Here is a 22,648-nt window from a genome sequence, read left to right as displayed (position 1 = left end):
GAATAACACCAAGGTCTTCATCTGGGTATTCTAGATTGGGAAGGTTTTTTATTTCCCATCTGATGTTAGTTACTACAAGCCCACACATCTGAAGATGGTATTAATCATTAGTCCGTATTTTCATTATTTCTTCCTATGTGCTAAAACTTCATACCACACAACACCTATGTGAGTGAAGATTACAGCGTCAGAGTCCAGGTGTGTATGTTACCTTTGGTCGTTGGACATGGCCATGGAGCGGATGCCTGCGTCACAGCCAGGGTAGGTGAACATCTGTTTGAGGTTGTGAACCTGCCAGACAGACAGAACTCCCCCGTCTCCCCCCGTCAACAGGTACTGTCCGTCCCGACTCAGCAGCATGGCCTGACGGGAGAGGAGAAACAGCACCACTTTGACTGACAGGAGACGTTATGTACAAGACAATAGGGAACATTAGCGCCCTCCTGTGGACGTCATGACCTGCAACCTATTGCACCTACCACTGGAGGGCGCTAATACATGCAGAGATTTGGATGGGATGTGTAACTCCCTCACACCACACCAGAGCTGACCACTATCATAAAGCATAATGAACGTGGGCTTATTGGCCAGTGAGGAATCCTGTCGCCATATTGACGTCTGCTATTTGTCCAATAGAGAGGTGTCTACAACAACTCCTTAATAACAATCAACCAAAGCTTTATCAGTATAGGCTTTGTGGTGTGGTTCGATTTAGTGACCGAGTCTAGGACACCAGTGACTTCACCACCTACCTCACGGTGTGCTATTTCAATCACAGTCTCTGTGAGCACTTCCTGCACCAAGCGAGAGAGGCACAGTATCAACCAGATATTTCACAACATTCATGTGGCGAGCAGCACAGAACAGCAGTCCATCCACCTGAACTGCTACAAGGCACGGCTCCCCACAGGCACAGTGGAGAGAGATTTATTCTGCTCATCTGGTTTTCCTGTGCACTTATGGGCTGTGTTACACTTAATGAGTTCCCTAGGGAAACGGGGATACACTACGGCCCTACACTAAACTTCTGTGTTGGGGTATATTTATGCATACAGTATATAGTTGGAAATTGAAGCCAGTCGGAGGCATCAATCACGAGGTAACGAACGCTGATGAGATGACAAGGAAATGTAAGTAATAACTAGTGTAAGTTAGCCTAATTAGCGGTTTCACATTAACATACTGTATGTTAGATGGGATGCAGCTATTTCAGTCACAGCTGGCTTAGAAAGATGAGAAGAGAAGTGCAATTACCGGATGGAAGATTAAACAAAAACATTCATCATCCAAGCCATATGTGGGGCAGCCGGCAGAGTATATTTCAAATGCTACATATTTGAAATGAACAAAACTTAGTTTTGAACTTAACACAAATTGGCACATTCCTGGCAATCAGTTTAGCTTATTTCGTGATACCAACTCAAGTCAATCAAAAGTTGAGTTAGATACTTATTCCACCACTAAAACTCATATAATGGATCATTTAACAATCAAAACACTTAAGACAGTCGTTGCATATTCAAAACGGGGAAATGTCTACCCTATAAGAAAAATCTCTTTAGCTAGCCTCACTGCTCCCAATGGAGTTGATCACTGGTTGCAGATATACAGTACGTACGGACAGACAGACAGACAGACAGACGTACAGTACAGTCTTTGGCCTCTTCTTATGAGCCACAGGGAAGATGTCCAGTGAACTGCAGTATCAGAAGACCTGGTAGTCTGAACTAATGCACTGACCCTCTCTCTCACACACACACACACACACTCTGAACTTTTTCTGATACATGACCTCAACTCATAAGCATGAACAAAGACAGTAGTTGCTCATTCTAACTGGGGGGAAATTGAAGTAGCCTTCTAGTAACTTGACAGTAGACTGTGTGAAGTCAGTGTTACTCCATCCAGCCTCTGGCACTGATGATGTACTTACTGGTGTTGATGTAGCCTTCTATGGCTAGGCCTAGTACATCACCCACTGTGTGCTGCTGGGGGGTTGGAGACCTGGCAGACGACTCAGCCAGACACAGGTAGGAGGCTGTTCCCAGACAGAATAAATCTGCCACTGTGATTGGGAGGCCAAACAAAATGGTCACAGGAGCCAAGATGGCAGACAAGACTCAGGTATCTGAAGGATGACTTCAGAGCCAAGAAGCCAGATAACAATTACAGAGCCACATGCTCAGTACTTGCATTAGTATAAAATACTATAATTTCCCATTAAGATGAGCACATAATATAGCTCAGTACTTGCATTTATTTTATAGTCTTGTTTGCCAATCTTTCTCTAGGGTGCCAATAATGTTGGACCTGACAGTATATTTTATATGAACACAACTTATTTTGAACTTAACCCAACTCTTCACATTCAATCAGTTTAGCTGCTTTTGTCATACCAACTCAAGTCAATCTAAAGTTGTGTTAGATGCTTATACCACCGCTAAAACTCATATAATGGATCATGGAGAAATGGGATGTCATTCTGTTTAGATTTGTTTGATGTGTGATATCTGTGTGATATCTGTGTGATTGCGTCCTTTATCTTGCCATATAAAGCCCCTTAGCAATTTTTGTCAGTTAATCTGACACTATTGATTAAGAGAACAGACATTTAGATCAGCATCATTTAGGATTAACTCAACAAAGGAAAATTTAGTTCTGATATTGTTTGCCAAAATGGCTCTCAGTATTTCAAGAATGACCCATTATATTCACAGAACTAGTGGCAGCAGTCCCAAACTGAACAAACTGTTCTGATTCATGACCTCAATTCATAAGCATGAACTAACTTGACAGTTACTCTCTTTCAATTGTTCCTCCATGTAGACTCCATCCAGCCTCTGGCACTGATGTACTTACTATGTGGTGTTGATGTAGCCTTCTATGGCTAGGCCTAGTACATCACCCACTGTGTGCTGCTGGGGGGTTGGAGACCTGGCAGACTACTCAGCCAGAACCAGGTAGGAGGTTGATCCAGGACAGAATAAAATCAGCCACTCTGCGACTGGGAGGCCAAACAAGATGGCCGCCGTCTCCACAGGAGCCAAGATTGCCGACGTGACTCGGGTGTCTGAAGGATGACTTCAGAGCCTGGCAATGATGCCAGGGAGAACTATTATAGAACCACATGCTCCTTTTAACGCTTTTTGGGGAGAGCGAAGGGGAATGTGAAGGTCAAAGGGGAATGTGAAGAGTTAGGTGGGATTCAGTGTCGTCTGCTCAAGGTAAAAGCTGAATTTATGGTGCTGTTCATTCTAGCAGTTACATGCACACAGAGAAGACAGTAAACACAATCTGCTAGAATGGTTACTTACACTGTCTGAGTTATAGTAGTGGGGCTAATACTGTAATCCATTCAGCATGTCCTCAACTCAACTACGCTGGATGAATCTGCTATCAGAGAACCAGCCAGGAGAGAGGTTGTTGCTGAGAGTTACAACTCTCTTTACCCTCCAACACAACTAGGGCCATATTCTAAATGGGATAAATGACATCAGTTTTTGAAATCATAATCTAATCTGCGGCTGTGTTGTGGCTTTACATCTATAGCATGGATCGAGAGTTATCGGTATAACAAAGAGGCTGTTTTTTTAATGGAAGCCTCTCCAACATAATCCAGGTGGAGTTGGGCATTCCCCAGGGCAGCTGTCTAGGCCCCCAACTTGTTATAATCTTTACTAATTACCTGGCACTGGCTCTGAGTAAAGCTTGTGTGTCTATGTATGCTGATGACTATACATTCTACACATCTGCTACTACAGCATTTAACAAAGAGCTGCAGTCAGTTTATAATGGGTGGCAAGTAATAAGCTAAATATTTTAAAAAGCATTGTATTTGGGACAAATCATTCACTAAACCCCTAACTAAATCTTGTAATGAATAATGTGGAAATTGAGCAAATTGAGGAGACTAAATTGCTTGGTGTAAGCCTGGATTGTAAACTGACATGGTCCAAAGATATTGATGCAATGGTAGCTAAGATGGGGAGAGATCTATCCGTAATAAAGCGTTGCTCTGCCTTCTTGGCATCGCTATCAACAAAAGTCCTACAGGCACTAGTTTTGTCACACCTGGACTACTGCCCAGTCATACAGGTGGGGGACATAGGCACATGTCTGGCCCTTAAAAGTACACTGAGAGCTAACATCAATGACATGCATGTCAATCTCTCCCGGCTCAAAGTAAATGAAAGATTGACTGCATCACTACTTTCCTTTGTGAGAGGTATTGACAAGTTGAAAGCACTGAGCTGTCTGTTTAAACGACTAGCACACAGCTCAGACACCCATGCATACCCGACAAGACATGCCACCAGGGGTCTCTTCACAGTCCCCAAGTCCAAAACGAACTCAGGAAAACACACAGTACTACACAGAGCCATGACTGCATGGAACTCTTTAACTCATGCAAGCTTTAACATAAACCTAAAAATACACCTTATGGAACAATGTGGACTATGAGGAGACACACACACGCCAGAATACTCACTCTACACACATATTTTAGATATGTAGTGGTGTAATAATGTTAATGTACTGTTTTATTTTAGTCTTCATTTGTTTGGCAGGACCTAATGGGGATCCATAACAAAGACCAATACAAAAATAGGCTCCAGTTATTAACATACCCAGTCACATTCACGCTGCATGCACACATAAGCACTTGTGCACCCGCACACACAAAAATCTACACACACACACACACACACACACACCAACACACAGTCTGGGACAAGACTGTAAGGGGACACCTTGGGCCAGGACAAACATTTATTTATCCCGGAGTCCTGCTGTGTGGTGGGACGCAGCGCTAGCTGAAGATTGATACTGGTGTCTAGTGCAGTGCATTAAACACCCCGTCCAGGCCTCATACTGAGACGGGGGGGGGGGGGGGGGGGGCTGCTCTCACAGAGCTACCCTGAGATGTGAAGACTGCCCTGATTCTGTCTGACGTGGCAGGAATTTACAACGCCCAGCAGGGGATAGACGCACAACGGCCCAGGAATGGCTAGCGGTTTATGTACATGAAAAGAACGGGCTGGGGAGCACACTACGGGGACCTGGAAAAACCTACAACTGTGCTGGATCAACTAACTGTCTATCAGAGAGTCTTGTGATCTGATAGATAAAGACTAACAGTTTATATATATGAGAAAAGGAGGCTGGCTACACTATTGGCAAAACTGTTGTAGGTAAGAAAATAGCGGTGGATAAAATCGGAAAACTAATCTTCATAACAGCTATTTGGAAGATACTCTGATCTGGATCTCACCAACCTAATCTTCAGCAGAATCTGAAACACTACAGTAAAAACTCATTATAAACTTCTAATCTTCAGTAGAATCTGAAACACTACAGTAGAAACTCATTATAAACTTCTAATCTTCAGTAGAATCTGAAACACTACAGTAGAAACTCATTATAAACTTCTAATCTTCAGTAGAATCTGAAACACTACAGTAGAAACTCATTATAAACTTCTAATCTTCAGTAGAATCTGAAACACTACAGTAGAAACTCATTATAACCTTCAGTAGAATCTGAAACACTACAGTAGAAACTCATTATAAACTTCAGTAGAATCTGAAACACTACAGTAGAAACTCATTATAATCTTCAGTAGAATCTGAAACACTACAGTAGAAACTCATAATCTTCAGTAGAATCTGAAACACTACAGTAGAAACTCATTCTAATCTTCAGTAGAATCTGAAACACTACAGTAGAAACTCATTATAAACTTCAGTAGAATCTGAAACACTACAGTAGAAACTCATTATAATCTTCAGTAGAATCTGAAACACTACAGTAAAAACTCATTATAAACTTCTAATCTTCAGTAGAATCTGAAACACTACAGTAGAAACTCATTATAAACTTCTAATCTTCAGTAGAATCTGAAACACTACAGTAGAAACTCATTATAAACTTCTAATCTTCAGTAGAATCTGAAACACTACAGTAGAAACTCATTATAAACTTCTAATCTTCAGTAGAATCTGAAACACTACAGTAGAAACTCATTATAACCTTCAGTAGAATCTGAAACACTACAGTAGAAACTCATTATAAACTTCAGTAGAATCTGAAACACTACAGTAGAAACTCATTATAATCTTCAGTAGAATCTGAAACACTACAGTAGAAACTCATAATCTTCAGTAGAATCTGAAACACTACAGTAGAAACTCATTCTAATCTTCAGTAGAATCTGAAACACTACAGTAGAAACTCATTATAAACTTCAGTAGAATCTGAAACACTACAGTAGAAACTCATTATAAACTTCAGTAGAATCTGAAACACTACAGTAGAAACTCATTCTAATCTTCAGTAGAATCTGAAACACTACAGTAGAAACTCATTCTAATCTTCAGTAGAATCTGAAACACTACAGTAGAAACTCATTATAAACTTCAGTAGAATCTGAAACACTACAGTAGAAACTCATTCTAATCTTCAGTAGAATCTGAAACACTACAGTAGAAACTCATTATAAACTTCAGTAGAATCTGAAACACTACAGCAGAAACTCATTATAAACTTCAGTAGAATCTGAAACACTACAGTATAAACTCATTATAATCTTCAGTAGAATCTGAAACACTACAGTAGAAACTCATTATAAACTTCAGTAGAATCTGAAACACTACAGTAGAAACTCATTATAAACTTCCGTAGAATCTGAAACACTACAGTTGAAACTCATTCTAATCTTCTAAGGTCATTCATTTAACAACCTTTCCTATTCAGCAGCATGTGATTTCAATACAATCAACACCAACTCAATACCAGACTTGCTCTGCCAATGAATTCTGATTCAATCTGCTTATTGGAAACAAATGGGGGGGGGGGGGGGGGGTGTATGTATGTATATAGCTCAGTAATCAGTCCTGGTGCTATGGCTGTGACTATGACTGTGGCTCGGTGACAGGGGCAGAGTACAGCTGGCTCAAATGGGAAGCAGGTGTGCCTATGAGGGACTGGGTTACATTTCCCAGGCCCATCGGAAACAGGGGGAAAGGGAAACTGGCCAAAGAGCGGGGGCCATTTTGTGACACTGTAGCCGTGAGGCAGGAAATGTGAAATGTGGGAATGTGTCGTGTGGTGCCTGAGGGTTGTTAATGGGGCTAGGACTGGGAGAATGTCCGCCCTCCTGCCATGTTGAACCAGCACTAAGACCTGATAGGACTCGACACGGGAGCCCAGGATCAAAGAGACTTGTCTGGACTGGAGGAGAGGAGAGGTTGGAGGAGAAATGGAAGGAAAGAGCCTTTGACCTGGTACTTCCTAGGCTAAAAGTGTGTGTGTGCGTGAGGGATTTGTAGATGTGTGTGTTTGTAGATGTGTGTGTGCGTGAGGGGTTTGTAGATGTGTATGCCCTGAGGCAGACAGGCCTCAGACCACAGAGCTGGCCTTTAATCAGAGAGCAGACCACTGGCTTGACGAAGCACAGAAACTTCCCCAGACCAGTAGAATAGAACAGGACAGAGAGAGGCTTGATGAAGCACAGAAACTTCCCCAGACCAGTAGAATAGAACAGGACAGAGAGAGGCTTGATGAAGCACAGAAACTTCCCCAGACCAGTAGAATAGAACAGGACAGAGAGAGGCTTGATGAAGCACAGAAACTTCCCCAGACCAGTAGAATAGAACAGGACAGAGAGAGGCTTGATGAAGCACAGAAACTTCCCCAGACCAGTAGAATAGAACAGGATAGAGAGAGGCTTGATGAAGCTGGAAACGTGTGTACACTAGGCTTTCCAACAAAACATTAAAACTGTTAGAAGCTTAATGAAATGACTTTGTCCCTCTATATCAGTGGGTTCCTTTACCCTGATGTTCTCCTCCACCTCCATGTGTCCCAGCAGCTTTCCGTTGATGGAGAAGAAGCAGAAGTGTCCCTTGTCGTAGTAGACTACGGCGTGGCCCTCTGTAGAGGACTGGATGAGACGGGGCTGCGAGCAACCCCCCGGGCCCTCCAGGGTCCGCAGCAGGTCCCCATTCATGGAATGGATCAGACACGGGCCCTCTGTGAGTGGAGGAAAATATAAGTTACTAATCTGGCTCTGATTTCAACTGATTCACTCAAGGGTTTTCATCATAATGACATTATAACATGGTCATTTCTTCTTCTTCTAAATCCAAAGCGACTTACAGACGTGTCTACATTGACCGTATGAGGTTGTTCAGTATGAAAGTGTTCACTGTTCTGACATTCATATTGTCAGTGTGACCAAGATCTAAGTTACTTTGAACCCAGTCTGTAGCAAGAGGCTTCGGTTGATCCACACACACATACTCACCTCTGCAGCCACTGATGACCAGTCCCAGCTCGGCACACACACTGGCGCAGGTCACCTCACAGTCATGACCCGTCAGAATGGCTCTGGGCGTCACAAACTCAGCTGGGGAAAAACACACAAACGCACGTTAGCCAATGGAAATCAGGTGTGGGCATGTACATTTTACAGCCACTAGAGGGCGGTAATTCCACAAACATTTTCCTACAAGTCATAATGCCTCAGAATGTGATGCTTGGAATATTCAAAGTGGAAGACCCACTTTATGGTCATGCATTTCACCACATAGAAATTAAAATTCAGAAATGAATGACAACATGTTGTCAGAGTATGTGCTCCGGCTAAAAAACAATGCAGAGTGATTCTGACGAGCTCTCATCATAACTGTCAGTGGTTTTAGCCACTGGGTGTGGGGTGGTTGTGAGAATTGGTCCTTATTTAAGAGTGGGTGGCTATGTGGTGGACTCTGACATCACTGGAACTAGAGCATAGTAGCTGCCATTTATTCTAGAATAATTATTATTCATCAGAGACCCAGACCAGACACACTCCCAACTCACCCCCACCCCTCTCAGCAAACAGACAGGACTCTAGCGATAGCATCTCCACTCTCTCTCTCCAACACTTGTCACTAACAGTCTCCCTCTTCCTTTAATACACTGAACTCCCCCAGAAGAGCCTAACCAACTCCAGATGCCTCAAGACAAGAGACTGGGCTCTGACACCGTCCTTTAGGAGATGAGGAGGAGAGAGAGAAGAGAAAGAGATGTGCCAAAAAGAACAGCCCATCATTCACTTGCATTGGGCTGAGCCATCAGAGACAAGAGCCCAAACAAGAGTTCTGCTCTGGGTTAGCTCCAACCAATCAACACCTGTCCTGCCAATACTGGTACTGCCCAGTGTTGGATATACCACAATGTTGACCACTACATCAGTCAGTGATGAAACGTGTTAAGTAAATACAGCCAACGGACATGCACTGCAGAGTAGACAGAGAAGAGAGAGTCAAACCTCCCTCCCTCTCTCTGAGGGATGGTAAAGTCTGTCTGCCACTTTGTGGTGCTTTACAGGAGCCAGGTTGCTGTACAGGAGCCAGGTTGCTGCACTGATAATATTGGTGTTTAACAGGGGGTCCCAGCTGACCCCTGCTCCCTTTGATGTGGGGTGAGAGGTCAGAGGTCATAGTAAAGCTGCTAAAGCACTGTACCACAGTCAGTCCCACACTGCAGTTGATTAGGAGGTCACTATCAGACAGAGGGAGTCTCAACGCCACGTCTCGCACGGTGCCCTGGGTCTTCTCAAACAGAGGAGAGGACGGGGTCAAGTTCAACTACAGCAGGAGACAGACCGACAGACAGCACTTCAAGAAGGAAGTCATAGAAATGGAAAAGCTAGAATGGACATGGTTGTTAAATACCGAATTGTTTTACATGGGAGCCACCTATAGAATATGCTGTTACTTTGCTGAGCCTTGAGGATTGGAACAGCACGTTCTGAGGAGTGATGTTGGAGAGAACATACCTAGGAGATAGCTGACTATGTTCACCATTGATGTTGTAGGGAACATACCTTGGAGATAGCTGACTATGTTCACCATTGATGTTGTAGGGAACACACCTAGGAGATAGCTGACTATGTTCACCATTGATGTTGGAGAGAACATACCTAGGAGATAGCTGACTATGTTCACCATTGATGTTGTAGGGAACACACCTAGGAGATAGCTGACTATGTTCACCATTGATGTTGTAGAGAACACACCTAGGAGATAGCTGACTATGTTCACCATTGATGTTGTAGGGAACATACCTTGGAGATAGCTGACTATGTTCACCATTGATGTTGTAGAGAACACACCTAGGAGATAGCTGACTATGTTCACCATTGATGTTGTAGGGAACATACCTTGGAGATAGCTGACTATGTTCACCATTGATGTTGTAGGGAACACACCTAGGAGATAGCTGACTATGTTCACCATTGATGTTGTAGGGAACATACCTTGGAGATAGCTGACTATGTTCACCATTGATGTTGTAGAGAACACACCTAGGAGATAGCTGACTATGTTCACCATTGATGTTGTAGGGAACATACCTTGGAGATAGCTGACTATGTTCACCATTGATGTTGTAGGGAACACACCTAGGAGATAGCTGACTATGTTCACCATTGATGTTGTAGGGAACACACCTAGGAGATAGCTGACTATGTTCACCATTGATGTTGTAGGGAACACACCTAGGAGATAGCTGACTATGTTCACCATTGATGTTGTAGAGAACACACCTAGGAGATAGCTGACTATGTTCACCATTGATGTTGTAGAGAACACACCTAGGAGATAGCTGACTATGTTAACCATTGATGTTGTAGGGAACACACCTAGGAGATAGCTGACTATGTTAACCATTGATGTTGTAGAGAACACACCTAGGAGATAGCTGACTATGTTCACCATTGATGTTGTAGAGAACACACCTAGGAGATAGCTGACTATGTTCACCATTGATGTTGTAGAGAACACACCTAGGAGATAGCTGACTATGTTCACCATTGATGTTGTAGAGAACACACCTAGGAGATAGCTGACTATGTTCACCATTGATGTTGTAGGGAACACACCTAGGAGATAGCTGACTATGTTAACCATTGATGTTGTAGGGAACACACCTAGGAGATAGCTGACTATGTTCACCATTGATGTTGTAGGGAACACACCTAGGAGATAGCTGACTATGTTCACCATTGATGTTGTAGAGAACACACCTAGGAGATAGCTGACTATGTTCACCATTGATGTTGTAGGGAACATACCTTGGAGATAGCTGACTATGTTCACCATTGATGTTGTAGAGAACACACCTAGGAGATAGCTGACTATGTTCACCATTGATGTTGTAGAGAACACACCTAGGAGATAGCTGACTATGTTCACCATTGATGTTGTAGAGAACACACCTAGGAGATAGCTGACTATGTTCACCATTGATGTTGTAGGGAACACACCTAGGAGATAGCTGACTATGTTCACCATTGATGTTGTAGGGAACACACCTAGGAGATAGCTGACTATGTTCACCATTAATGTTGTAGGGAACACACCTAGGAGATAGCTGACTATGTTCACCATTGATGTGCCTCTTCACTAGCCCTTTTCCCACTATATAGCCATTGTGCAAACCAACAAGCTTTGGTATAAATTAGAGTATTTTGACTGCACATTTAACAACTTCACTCCGCAATTGAATTAGACTTTGGTTAAGTTTAACTCAATACACATAAATGACTGACTCCTGAACTTTCTGGAGTAAAAACACAACGTGTGTAAATCTTTAATTAGTGCAGACTCCTCTGATACACTAACTGCCTTCAGCTTGGTGGGTAGTAACCCTAAACACAGTAAAGGCAGAACGTTCTGTACCTCCACTGACCTCCCCTGTAAAGTAAAAAGGCTCCTGGTATGATGGACAACCCCTTTAAGTTCATTTCAGTGAAGTATTTTAACGGCTTTTAAAGGCCCAGGCAAGCGCCCTGACGACTTTCCAACTACGTTCCACCATGCTGACACTGTGGCCACACCAGACCAACAGGTCATGATCTCTCCATGTATAGATTTCATTAAGTTAACTGTCAAACACCCTAAACGTCAGAAACTCTGATTTATGTCCTACAACGGCGAGGATTAAAGCGTGATGTGGGATTTTGCCCGTGGAAGATCAATAAAACTGATATATTGGTGTATCGTTTAACCTTTTGAGCTGCTCACCACCATTTGGTTTGCATTAGGCAGACATCTGATTACAATATAATACATAAAACCAACACCGCTAACGTACGTGTGTGTGTGTGTGTGTGTGTACTGAGAAGGGTATCATTTACCTGGGGAAAGAGAAATGTGTGTGTGTGTGTGTGTGTGTACTGAGAAGGGTATCATTTACCTGGGGAAAAAGAAATGTGTTTGTGTGTGTGTACTGAGAAGGGCATCATTTACCTGGGGAAAGATAAATGTGTGTGTGTGTGTGTGTGTGTGTGTGTGTGTGTGTGTGTACTGAGAAGGGTATCATTTACCTGGGGAAAGAGAAATGTGTGTGTGTTTGTGTGTGTGTGTGTACTGAGAAGGGTATCATTTACCTGGGGAAAGAGAAATGTGTGTGTGTTTGTGTGTGTGTAATGCTTAGAGAGAAAAAATATATAATTTCAGCTGTTGTTCACTGAATGATTATCTAGAGGCTACTTCCTAAATGTATCTTTATTAAAAAGTAATGGTTTAAAATGTGTGGGGGACGACCCATAAACCTGTGTGTTCTACCGTTGAGCCACCAGAGGTCAGTATAGTCTGCAGAATCCCCACCCACTGTGTATGCTCTCTACTGCTCTTCACTCACTCACACAGAGAAGAGTGTACGGATCAGGCACTGATTGTGTAGATGTGTGTGTGTGTGCAAATTAAACATTTGGATACTGCAGACACATTTGGCACAGAGAAGGCTAATTTGCGTCAGCCAGCAGCTAAACAGGAACTAGCTTGTGTGTCTGTGTGCGTGTGTGTTTGGGGTCTGAACTTGAAAGCACTGTGTTTGGCGGGAGAATAAAGGAATCTCTGGTGTGTGTGTTCGTTCGTGCCCTATGGTTAGCAGACCCTGATGCGGTCTAGAGCAATGGAGCATCATATTGTGGTGGTGGGCCGGACTGATTAAAGTACTGCTGCTAAAACTCACTGCTGCACCATGCAGAATCTGGCAAGCTGGAGAATAACAGATGCACACACACATATGCACAAACACTCAGAGACCGACACAGAGAAACCGACAGACACAGAGAGACAGACCGACACAGAGCGACAGACCGACACAGAGAGACAGACCGACACAGAGAGACAGACCGACACAGAGAGACAGACCGACACAGAGAGACAGACCGACACAGAGAGACAGACCGACACAGAGAGACAGACCGACACAGAGAGACAGACCGACACAGAGAGACAGACCGACACAGAGAGACAGACCGACACAGAAAGACAGACCGACACAGAAAGACCGACCGACACAGAGAGACCGACCGACACAGAGAGACCGACCGACACAGAGAGACCGACCGACACAGAGACCGACCGACACAGAGAGACCGACCGACACAGAGAGAGAGACCGAGACAGAGAGACCGAGACAGAGAGAGACCGAGACAGAGAGAGACCGAGACAGAGAGAGACCGAGACAGAGAGAGACCGAGACAGAGAGAGACCGAGACAGAGAGAGACCGAGACAGAGAGAGACCGAGACAGAGAGAGACCGAGACAGAGAGAGACCGAGACAGAGAGAGACCGAGACAGAGAGACAGAGACAGAGAGATCGAGACAGAGACCAACAGAGAGAGAGAGAGAGACAGAGAGACTGAGACAGAGACAGACAGACAGACAGAGACACACTTGATTCACACAAACTACCCTGTACACAACGCAGGCTGGCTGGCTCAGGCCGAAGAATAACAGATGCACATATACAGATACAGAGCCTTCAGAAATGTATTTACATGGCTTTAATTTTTCCACATTTTGTTGAGTTATAGGCTGAATAAAAAAAGTATCAAATTTAAAAAAATGTGTCACAGGTCACACAATACCCCATGATATTATAGTGGTATTATGTTTATAAATATTTTTACAAATGAAAAGCTGAAATGCCTTGAGTCAATAAGTATTCAAGCCCTTTGTTATGGCAAGCCTAAATTAGTTCAGTAGTAGAAATGCTTAAAAAGTCACAATAAGTTGCATGGACTTACGTGTTCAACATGATTTTTAAATCATGATCTCTGTTCATGATCTCCGATCTCTGTTCCCCACACATACAATTATCTGTAAGGTCCCCCAGTCGAGCAGTGAATTTCAAACACCGATTCAACCACAAAGACCAGGAAGGTTTTCCAATGCCCCGCAAAGAAGGGCACCTACTATTGGTAGATACACATTTTTTTTTTAAGACATTGAATATCCATTCGAGCATGGTGAAGTTACACTTTGGATGGTGTATCAATACACCCAGTCACGACAAAGATACAGGTGTCTTTCCTAACTCAGATGCCGGAGAGGAAGGAAACCGGGATTTCACCATGAGGCCAATGGTGACTTTAAAACAGTTACAGAGTTAATTGGCTGTGATAGTAGAAAACTGAGGATGGATCAACAACATTGTAGTTACTCCACAATAATTGACCTAATTGACAGAGGGAAAATAAGGATGCCTGTACAGAATACAAATACTCCCAAACATCCATCCTGTTTGCAACAAGGCACTAAAGTAATACTGCAAAAAATGTGACAAAGCAATTAACTTGTTGTCCTGAATACAAAGTGTTATGTTTGGGGCAAATCCAATACAACACATTACTGAGTACCACTCTCCATATTTTCCAGCATATTAGTGGCTGCATCATGTTATGGGTATGCTTGCAATCATTATGGACTCTGGAGTTTAACAGGATAAAATATACATGTAATGGAGCTAAGCACAGGCAAAATCCTAGAGGAAAACATGGTTCAGTCTGCTGTCCACCAGACAAATTCACGTTTCAGCAGGACAATAACCTAAAACACAAGTCCAAATATACACTGGAGTTGCTTACTAAGACGACATTGAATGTTCTTGAGTTGCCGAGATACAGTTTGACTTAAATCTACTTGAAAATCTATGGCAAGACCTGAAAATGGTTGTCTAGCAATAATAAATGGGCAAATGTTGCACAATGCAGGTGTGGAAAGCTCTTAGAGACGTACCCAGAAAGACTGCTTCTACAAAGTATTGACTCAGGGGTGTGAATACTTATGTAAATGAGATATTTCTGTATTTCATTATCAATAACTTTGGTAACATTTCTAAAATCATGTTTTCTATTTGTCATTATGGGGTATTGAGTGTAGATGGGTAAGAGAAAAAAATCATATTTAATCCATTTTGAATTCAGGCTGTAACAACAAACAACAAAATGTGGAATAAGTCAATGGGTATGAATACTTTCTGAAGGCACTGTACACACACTTGATACAAACACACATGCTAGATTCACTACTAGACTGTGCACCATGCAAACTGGCACTGCCTGAGGCAGGAGAAGAACAACGTATATATCGACACAGATACCCTAGACCTATACCAACTGCCCCATTCAATCAAATCTGCCAACCTTAAAGTCATGCGTAGCCGATGTGGAATTGGGGATGCATAAGGAACACACATCATTTAATGTATGTAGAATGTAATCATCTTTTCTTGCTTGATCTATTTGGTATAAATTAACACAGCCCACAGTATGCATGTTTTATTAATGAAATGTACATTTCTACTGATTATCCTCAGAGTGATGTAATCATCCATGTGTGAAGTAATAACCTCATATGGTAATATATTATACATGTACTTATTTATATAATATAGAATTAACCGAATATGCGGACCAATAATAATTTACACCTCGGAAAAAAGGAATACCTCGACTGCAAAATCCCCAAATAGCAGCCAAATCTGTAAAATAGCAGCCAAAATCTGTAAAAAAGCAGTCAAAATCTTTAACACAGCAGCCAAAATCTGTAAAACAGCAGCCAAAATCTGTAAAATAGCAGCCAAAATCTGTAAAAAAGCAGTCAAAATCTTTAACACAGCAGTCAAAATCTGTAAAATAGCAGTCAAAATCTGTAAAACAGCAGCCAAAATCTGTAAAATAGCAGTCAAAATCTGTAAAATAGCAGTCAAAATCTGTAAAATAGCAGCCAAAATCTGTAAAATAGCAGTCAAAATCTGTAAAATAGCAGTCAAAATCTGTAAAATAGCAGCCAAAATCTGTCAAATAGCAGCCAAATCTATAGAATAACAGTCAAAATCTGTAAAATAGCAGTCAAAATCTGTAAAATAGCAGTCAAAATCTGTAAAATAGCAGTCAATCTGTAAAATAGCAGTCAAAATCTGTAAAATAGCAGTCAAAATCTGTAAAACAGCAGCCAAAATCTGTCAAACAGCAGCCAAAATCTGTAAAATAGCAGCCAAATCTGTAAAATGGCAGCCAAAATCTGTAAAATGGCAGCCAAAATCTGTGAAATAGCAGCCAAAATCTGTAAAAAAGCTGTCAAAATCTTTAACACAGCAGTCAAATCTGTGAAATAGCAGCCTAAATCTGTAAAATAGCAGCCAAAAATCTGTAAAACAGCAGTCAAAATCTGTAAAACAGCAGCCAAAATCTGTAAAATAGCAGCCAAATCTGTAAAATGGCAGCCAAATCTGTAAAATGGCAGCCAAAATCTGTGAAATAGCAGTCAAAATCTGTAAAAAAGCAGTCAAAATCTTTAACACAGCAGTCAAATCTGTGAAATAGCAGCCAAAATCTGTAAAATAGCAGTCAAAATCTGTAAAACAGCAGCCAAAATCTGTAAAATAGCAGCCAAATCTGTAAAATGGCAGCCAAAATCTGTAAAATGGCAGCCAAAATCTGTGAAATAGCAGCCAAAATCTGTAAAATAGCAGTCAAAATCTGTAAAACAGCAGTCAAAATCTGTAAAATAGCAACCAAATCTGTAAAATAGCAGCCAAATCTGTAAAATAGCAGCCAAATCTGTAAAATAGCAGTCAAAATCTGTAAAATAGCAGCCAAATCTGTAAAATAGCAGTCAAAATCTGTAAAATAACAGCCAAAATCTGTAAAATAGCAGTCAAAATCTGTAAAATAACAGCCAAAATCTGTAAAATAACAGCCAAAATCTGTAAAACAGCAGCCAAAATCTGTAAAATAGCAGCCAAAATCTGTAAAACAGCAGTCAAAATCTGTAAAACAGCAGCCAAAATCTGTAAAATAGCAGCCAAATCTGTAAAATGGCAGCCAAAATCTGTAAAATGGCAGCCAAAATCTGTGAAATAGCAGCCAAAATCTGTAAAAAAGCTGTCAAAATCTTTAACACAGCAGTCAAATCTGTGAAATAGCAGCCTAAATCTGTAAAATAGCAGCCAAAAATCTGTAAAACAGCAGTCAAAATCTGTAAAACAGCAGCCAAAATCTGTAAAATAGCAGCCAAATCTGTAAAATGGCAGCCAAATCTGTAAAATGGCAGCCAAAATCTGTGAAATAGCAGTCAAAATCTGTAAAAAAGCAGTCAAAATCTTTAACACAGCAGTCAAATCTGTGAAATAGCAGCCAAAATCTGTAAAATAGCAGTCAAAATCTGTAAAACAGCAGCCAAAATCTGTAAAATAGCAGCCAAATCTGTAAAATGGCAGCCAAAATCTGTAAAATGGCAGCCAAAATCTGTGAAATAGCAGCCAAAATCTGTAAAATAGCAGTCAAAATCTGTAAAACAGCAGTCAAAATCTGTAAAATAGCAACCAAATCTGTAAAATAGCAGCCAAATCTGTAAAATAGCAGCCAAATCTGTAAAATAGCAGTCAAAATCTGTAAAATAGCAGCCAAATCTGTAAAATAGCAGTCAAAATCTGTAAAATAACAGCCAAAATCTGTAAAATAGCAGTCAAAATCTGTAAAATAACAGCCAAAATCTGTAAAATAACAGCCAAATCTGTAAAATAGCAGTCAAATCTGTAAAATAGCAGTCAAAATATGTAAAATAACAGCCAAATCTGTAAAATAGCAGTCAAATCTGTAAAATAGCAGTCAAAATATGTAAAATAACAGCCAAATCTGTAAAATAGCAGCCAAAATCTGTAAAATAGCCGTCAAAATCTGTAACTTAAGCAACATGCCCACCTTCCCCGTAGCCCTGTACCACAGTTCTGGTTCATTTTAGTTTTAGAAACACGTCTTGGTAAATTCCACTCGTGGTGGGAAAGACTGCGACATCCACATCCAAAACACCAGATGAGGTCAGTGACACGCTGTCATCTAACGTTCCATGTTCCAGATCAACAACCGATGCGTCTTATTAACCAAATCACAATTTGTCATAAATTGCGGTCCATTTGTAGCAGAGCACTTAACGGGATGTAAGGGTCTCTAAGCCAGCCAAATTAGTACCATGGAGGCAGTGACTCTCACTGCTATGTGCTGTGTTTAGTCCTTTGATCATCATGGTCCGTGTCATATGTCACGGTAAGAGTAAGGGCTGTAAGGGGCGGCCCCCAACGGTAACGTTTTGCACTTCTCATGACTGTTCTAACAGATGGATCAGATCAGATCAGATGGAAGGTGGTGGGCTTTCATGTGACCAGCGACCCCCACGTCACATTTACCGTCTCTCAGTGGTCCTCGGACTCTCACTTTCACTCACACACACATGGAGGGACAACACACACACACACAGATGTATGTGCGCACACACACAAACTAACGTTCTCTCACACACACCAACTTTCTCTCTAACACACACACACACACACACTATAGAGCGAGAGGCCATTTCTTGCCCACAGTCAGTTCCCTGAAATCCAATCTGTGTGAAGGCGACCTAGTGTGGTCAGCTGAAACTAGTTGTTACTTTACAGACTGGGGCCGTAAATACAGTCAGACCTGTCTCTGAGAAAGAGGGTTCTGGGCGACAGTGTGGTACTTTACACAGGCAGCCCTATTCTGACTGTTTTCCCAATTATTGGCAAAAGAGCTGATCTGATTGGTCAAAAGACCAATTAATAAGAAGAAAAAAAAATCTGAATTGGGCTGCCTGTGTAAACGCAGACTCAGACTCTTCATATTACTGTAGGATTTCCCCCCCTAGCATAAGGAGTGTACTCACTTCCGGGGTTCTCTCCGATGCTGCTGTGTTTTCCATTCCAGTACCAGAGCAGTAACGTGGCGTCTCTGGAGCCTGACAGGACGTAGCAGTCCCCTCCGATGTACGACTCAGACCTGGCCAGACACGTCACCACGTCACGGTGACCAAACACTATCTGGGTCAGCTTCCCTGGAAACACACACACCATATGAGCCACAGCCCTGATTTTTATTCTAGTTATGAAATATTAAAATACAGTAGCAATTTATTTTACTGTACTTGATGTAATGTATTTGCCACTTGACATACAAGCTACACAATTTACAGTAGTATTACAGCAACAACACTAATGGCAAGCGTTCTAAAATAACATGTCTAAAACTGTAATTAACATAAAATGTCTCAATATTCCATCATATAAACCGTCTACTTGCAAACAAATGTGCTGAGCAAAAAAACGCACTCTCAGAAACATTAATATACCGAGTTGTTGCATGTGTCTGCTGGAGTAAAAACACACTCTCTGAAACATTAATATACCTAGTTGTTGCATGTGTCTGCTGGAGTAAAAACACACTCTCTGAAACATTAATATACCGAGTTGTTGCATGTGTCTGCTGGAGTAAAAACACACTCTCTGAACCATTAATATACCGAGTTGTTGCATGTGTCTGTTGGAGTAAAAACACACTCTCTGAAACATTAATATACCTAGTTGTTGCATGTGTCTGCTGGAGTAAAAACACACTCTCTGAACCATTATACACCTAGTTGTTCCATGTGCCTGCTGGAGTAACTATTGTACACCTTCCAGATGAGCTCACAGTCTCACACTGATCTTCACAGGAGTGTAAATATTGTCTCTTGGTGTTTGTGTGTGTGTGTGTGTGTGTGTGTGTGTAATTTCTGTCAGATTGCAGGCCCATAGTAACAGCACCACGGCTGTCTAACAGGCCGTACCCTCGTCATACTGTGACCTCTACAGTCAGTCAGTGAATATTTATCTAGTATTACAGACACACTTCGCTGTTCTGTAACCCAGGGTGCATTTCTGTCTGGGTGTCAGCTTCACTGTCTGTTTCATAATGACCTTTTATCTGGATAAAGAGAGGGATAATTGTAGTGTGTGTGTCCATGTGCGCAGTCTGGCTCAGCTTCTTACAGACACAGTTAACCAAGACATCACAGCTATGGAATATTAAAAACGTCTGACAGTTCATATATACACTAGAAAATAATTACAGATTCCTAATTATGGATTCATTTCTGCACAGTGCAGGAACTATGCCAAATCTAAGACTTCATTCTAACACGTGGGTGTTACAGGTTTTAAGTATCTAAAAAAGTATCTCACATTGATTGCGAAGCTCAACAAAGTCATTTGTAGATGATTTGAACATGAGGTGAAAAAACGCTAATATCAGTCCCATGGATGAATGGTATTTGTGCAACAACTGCTAAAACATAAGTATGGATTGCTGTTACACCTTGTCCATAGACCACTAACAGGGTAAGGAAACCAATATGTCATTTGGGAGAACTATCCCTTTAAATACACCCCCACCCACTTCAATTTCAGATTACATTCAATCAACAGGGCACTATGAGCAAGGTGGGGAGTGTCGCTGTTTCCAAATCAAGTGTAGTAAATTGATCAAATCAGTCCTATTCTTTAACCTGGGGGGGGGGGGGGGGGGGGGGGTGACGGGGAGCGGGACAGCAGCTGTTGAACGCGTGTAAGATTAAAGCCATGTTCGTGTTCCGGTCGCACACCCCTGAGACAGACACACAATGGTCTCTCTCTTCCCCGACCCTCTTCCCCGCCCTCTCTTCCCCCTTTACAGGAGATGGAGAGATAGAGAGCTTCTGCCTTTCAAAATTGAATCACAGGCCTTTTGTAGATCTCCAGAGTGGTTCTGAATGGGGTTGTAGATGAGAGCTGGGGGATAGAGATGGAGCCGGGATATATAGAGATGGAGCCGGGATATATAGAGACGGAGCCGGGATATATAGAGATGGAGCTGGGATATATAGAGATGGAGCCGGGAGATATAGAGACGGAGCCGGGATATACAGAGACGGAGCCGGGATATATAGAGACGGAGCCGGGATATATAGAGACGGAGCCGGGATATATAGAGACGGAGCCGGGATATATAGAGACGGAGCCGGGATATATAGAGACGGAGCCGGGATATATAGAGACGGAGCTGGGATATATAGAGACGGAGCCGGGATATATAGAGACGGAGCCGGGATATATAGAGACGGAGCCGGGATATACAGAATATATAGAGACGGAGCCGGGATATACAGAGACGGAGCTGGGATATATAGAGACGGAGCCGGGATATATAGAGACGGAGCCGGGATATATAGAGACGGAGCCGGGATATACAGAATATATAGAGACGGAGCCGGGATATACAGAATATATAGAGACGGAGCCGGGATATACAGAATATATAGAGACGGAGCCGGGATATACAGAATATATAGAGATGGAGCCGGGATATACAGAATATATAGAGATGGAGCCGGGATATATAGAATATATAGAGACGGAGCCGGGATATATAGAGATGGAGCTGGGATATATAGAATATATAGAGACGGAGCTGGGATATATAGAGATGGAGCCGGGATATACAGAATATATAGAGACGGAGCCGGGATATACAGAATATATAGAGACGGAGCCGGGATATACAGAATATATAGAGATGGAGCCGGGATATATAGAATATATAGAGACGGAGCCGGGATATATAGAGATGGAGCTGGGATATATAGAATATATAGAGACGGAGCTGGGATATATAGAGATGGAGCCGGGATATATAGAATATATAGAGATGGAGCCGGGATATACAGAATATATAGAGACGGAGCCGGGATATACAGAATATATAGAGATGGAGCCGGGATATACAGAATATATAGAGACGGAGCCGGGATATATAGAGACGGAGCCGGGATATACAGAGACAGAGCCGGGATATACAGAGACGGAGCCGGGATATATAGAGACGGAGCCGGGATATATAGAGACGGAGCCGGGATATACAGAATATATAGAGACGGAGCCGGGATATACAGAATATATAGAGACGGAGCCGGGATATACAGAATATATAGAGACGGAGCCGGGACATACAGAATATATAGAGACGGAGCCGGGATATACAGAATATATAGAGCCGGAGCCGGGATATACAGAATATATAGAGACGGAGCCGGGATATACAGAATATATAGAGACGGAGCCGGGATATACAGAATATATAGAGATGGAGCCGGGGATATACAGAATATATAGAGATGGAGCCGGGATATATAGAATATATAGAGACGGAGCCGGGATATACAGAATATATAGAGATGGAGCCGGGATATATAGAATATATAGAGACGGAGCCGGGATATATAGAGACGGAGCCGGGATATACAGAATATATAGAGACGGAGCCGGGATATACAGAGACGGAGCCGGGATATATAGAGACGGAGCCGGGATATATAGAGACGGAGCTGGGATATACAGAGACGGAGCCGGGATATATAGAGACGGAGGCGGGATATATAGAGACGGAGCCGGGATATATAGAGACGGAGCTGGGATATACAGAATATATAGAGAT

The 22,648-nt window shown here is 42.2% G+C and overlaps 1 protein-coding gene across 5 annotated transcripts in view; it reads right to left on the bottom strand.

The window, feature by feature from the left end:
- LOC110533189 (lipopolysaccharide-responsive and beige-like anchor protein) overlaps positions 1 to 22,648 on the bottom strand; it is a 388,104-nt gene that overhangs the window by 1,715 nt on the left and 363,741 nt on the right. For all 5 annotated transcript variants that reach the window (XM_036933632.1, XM_036933634.1, XM_036933635.1 and 2 more), the window contains 4 exons: positions 19,029 to 19,196; positions 8,306 to 8,407; positions 7,835 to 8,031; positions 212 to 363 (listed from right to left, as the gene is read on the bottom strand). In XM_036933632.1, coding sequence (XP_036789527.1) covers positions 212 to 363; positions 7,835 to 8,031; positions 8,306 to 8,407; positions 19,029 to 19,196 — 619 coding nt within the window. The remainder of the gene's footprint in view (positions 1 to 211; positions 364 to 7,834; positions 8,032 to 8,305; positions 8,408 to 19,028; positions 19,197 to 22,648) is intronic.

This window comes from Oncorhynchus mykiss, chromosome 10 (genome assembly GCF_013265735.2).
Source record: "Oncorhynchus mykiss isolate Arlee chromosome 10, USDA_OmykA_1.1, whole genome shotgun sequence".
Taxonomy (NCBI): Eukaryota; Metazoa; Chordata; class Actinopteri; order Salmoniformes; family Salmonidae; genus Oncorhynchus; species Oncorhynchus mykiss.
This window is presented reverse-complemented; position numbering and strand designations above follow the sequence as displayed.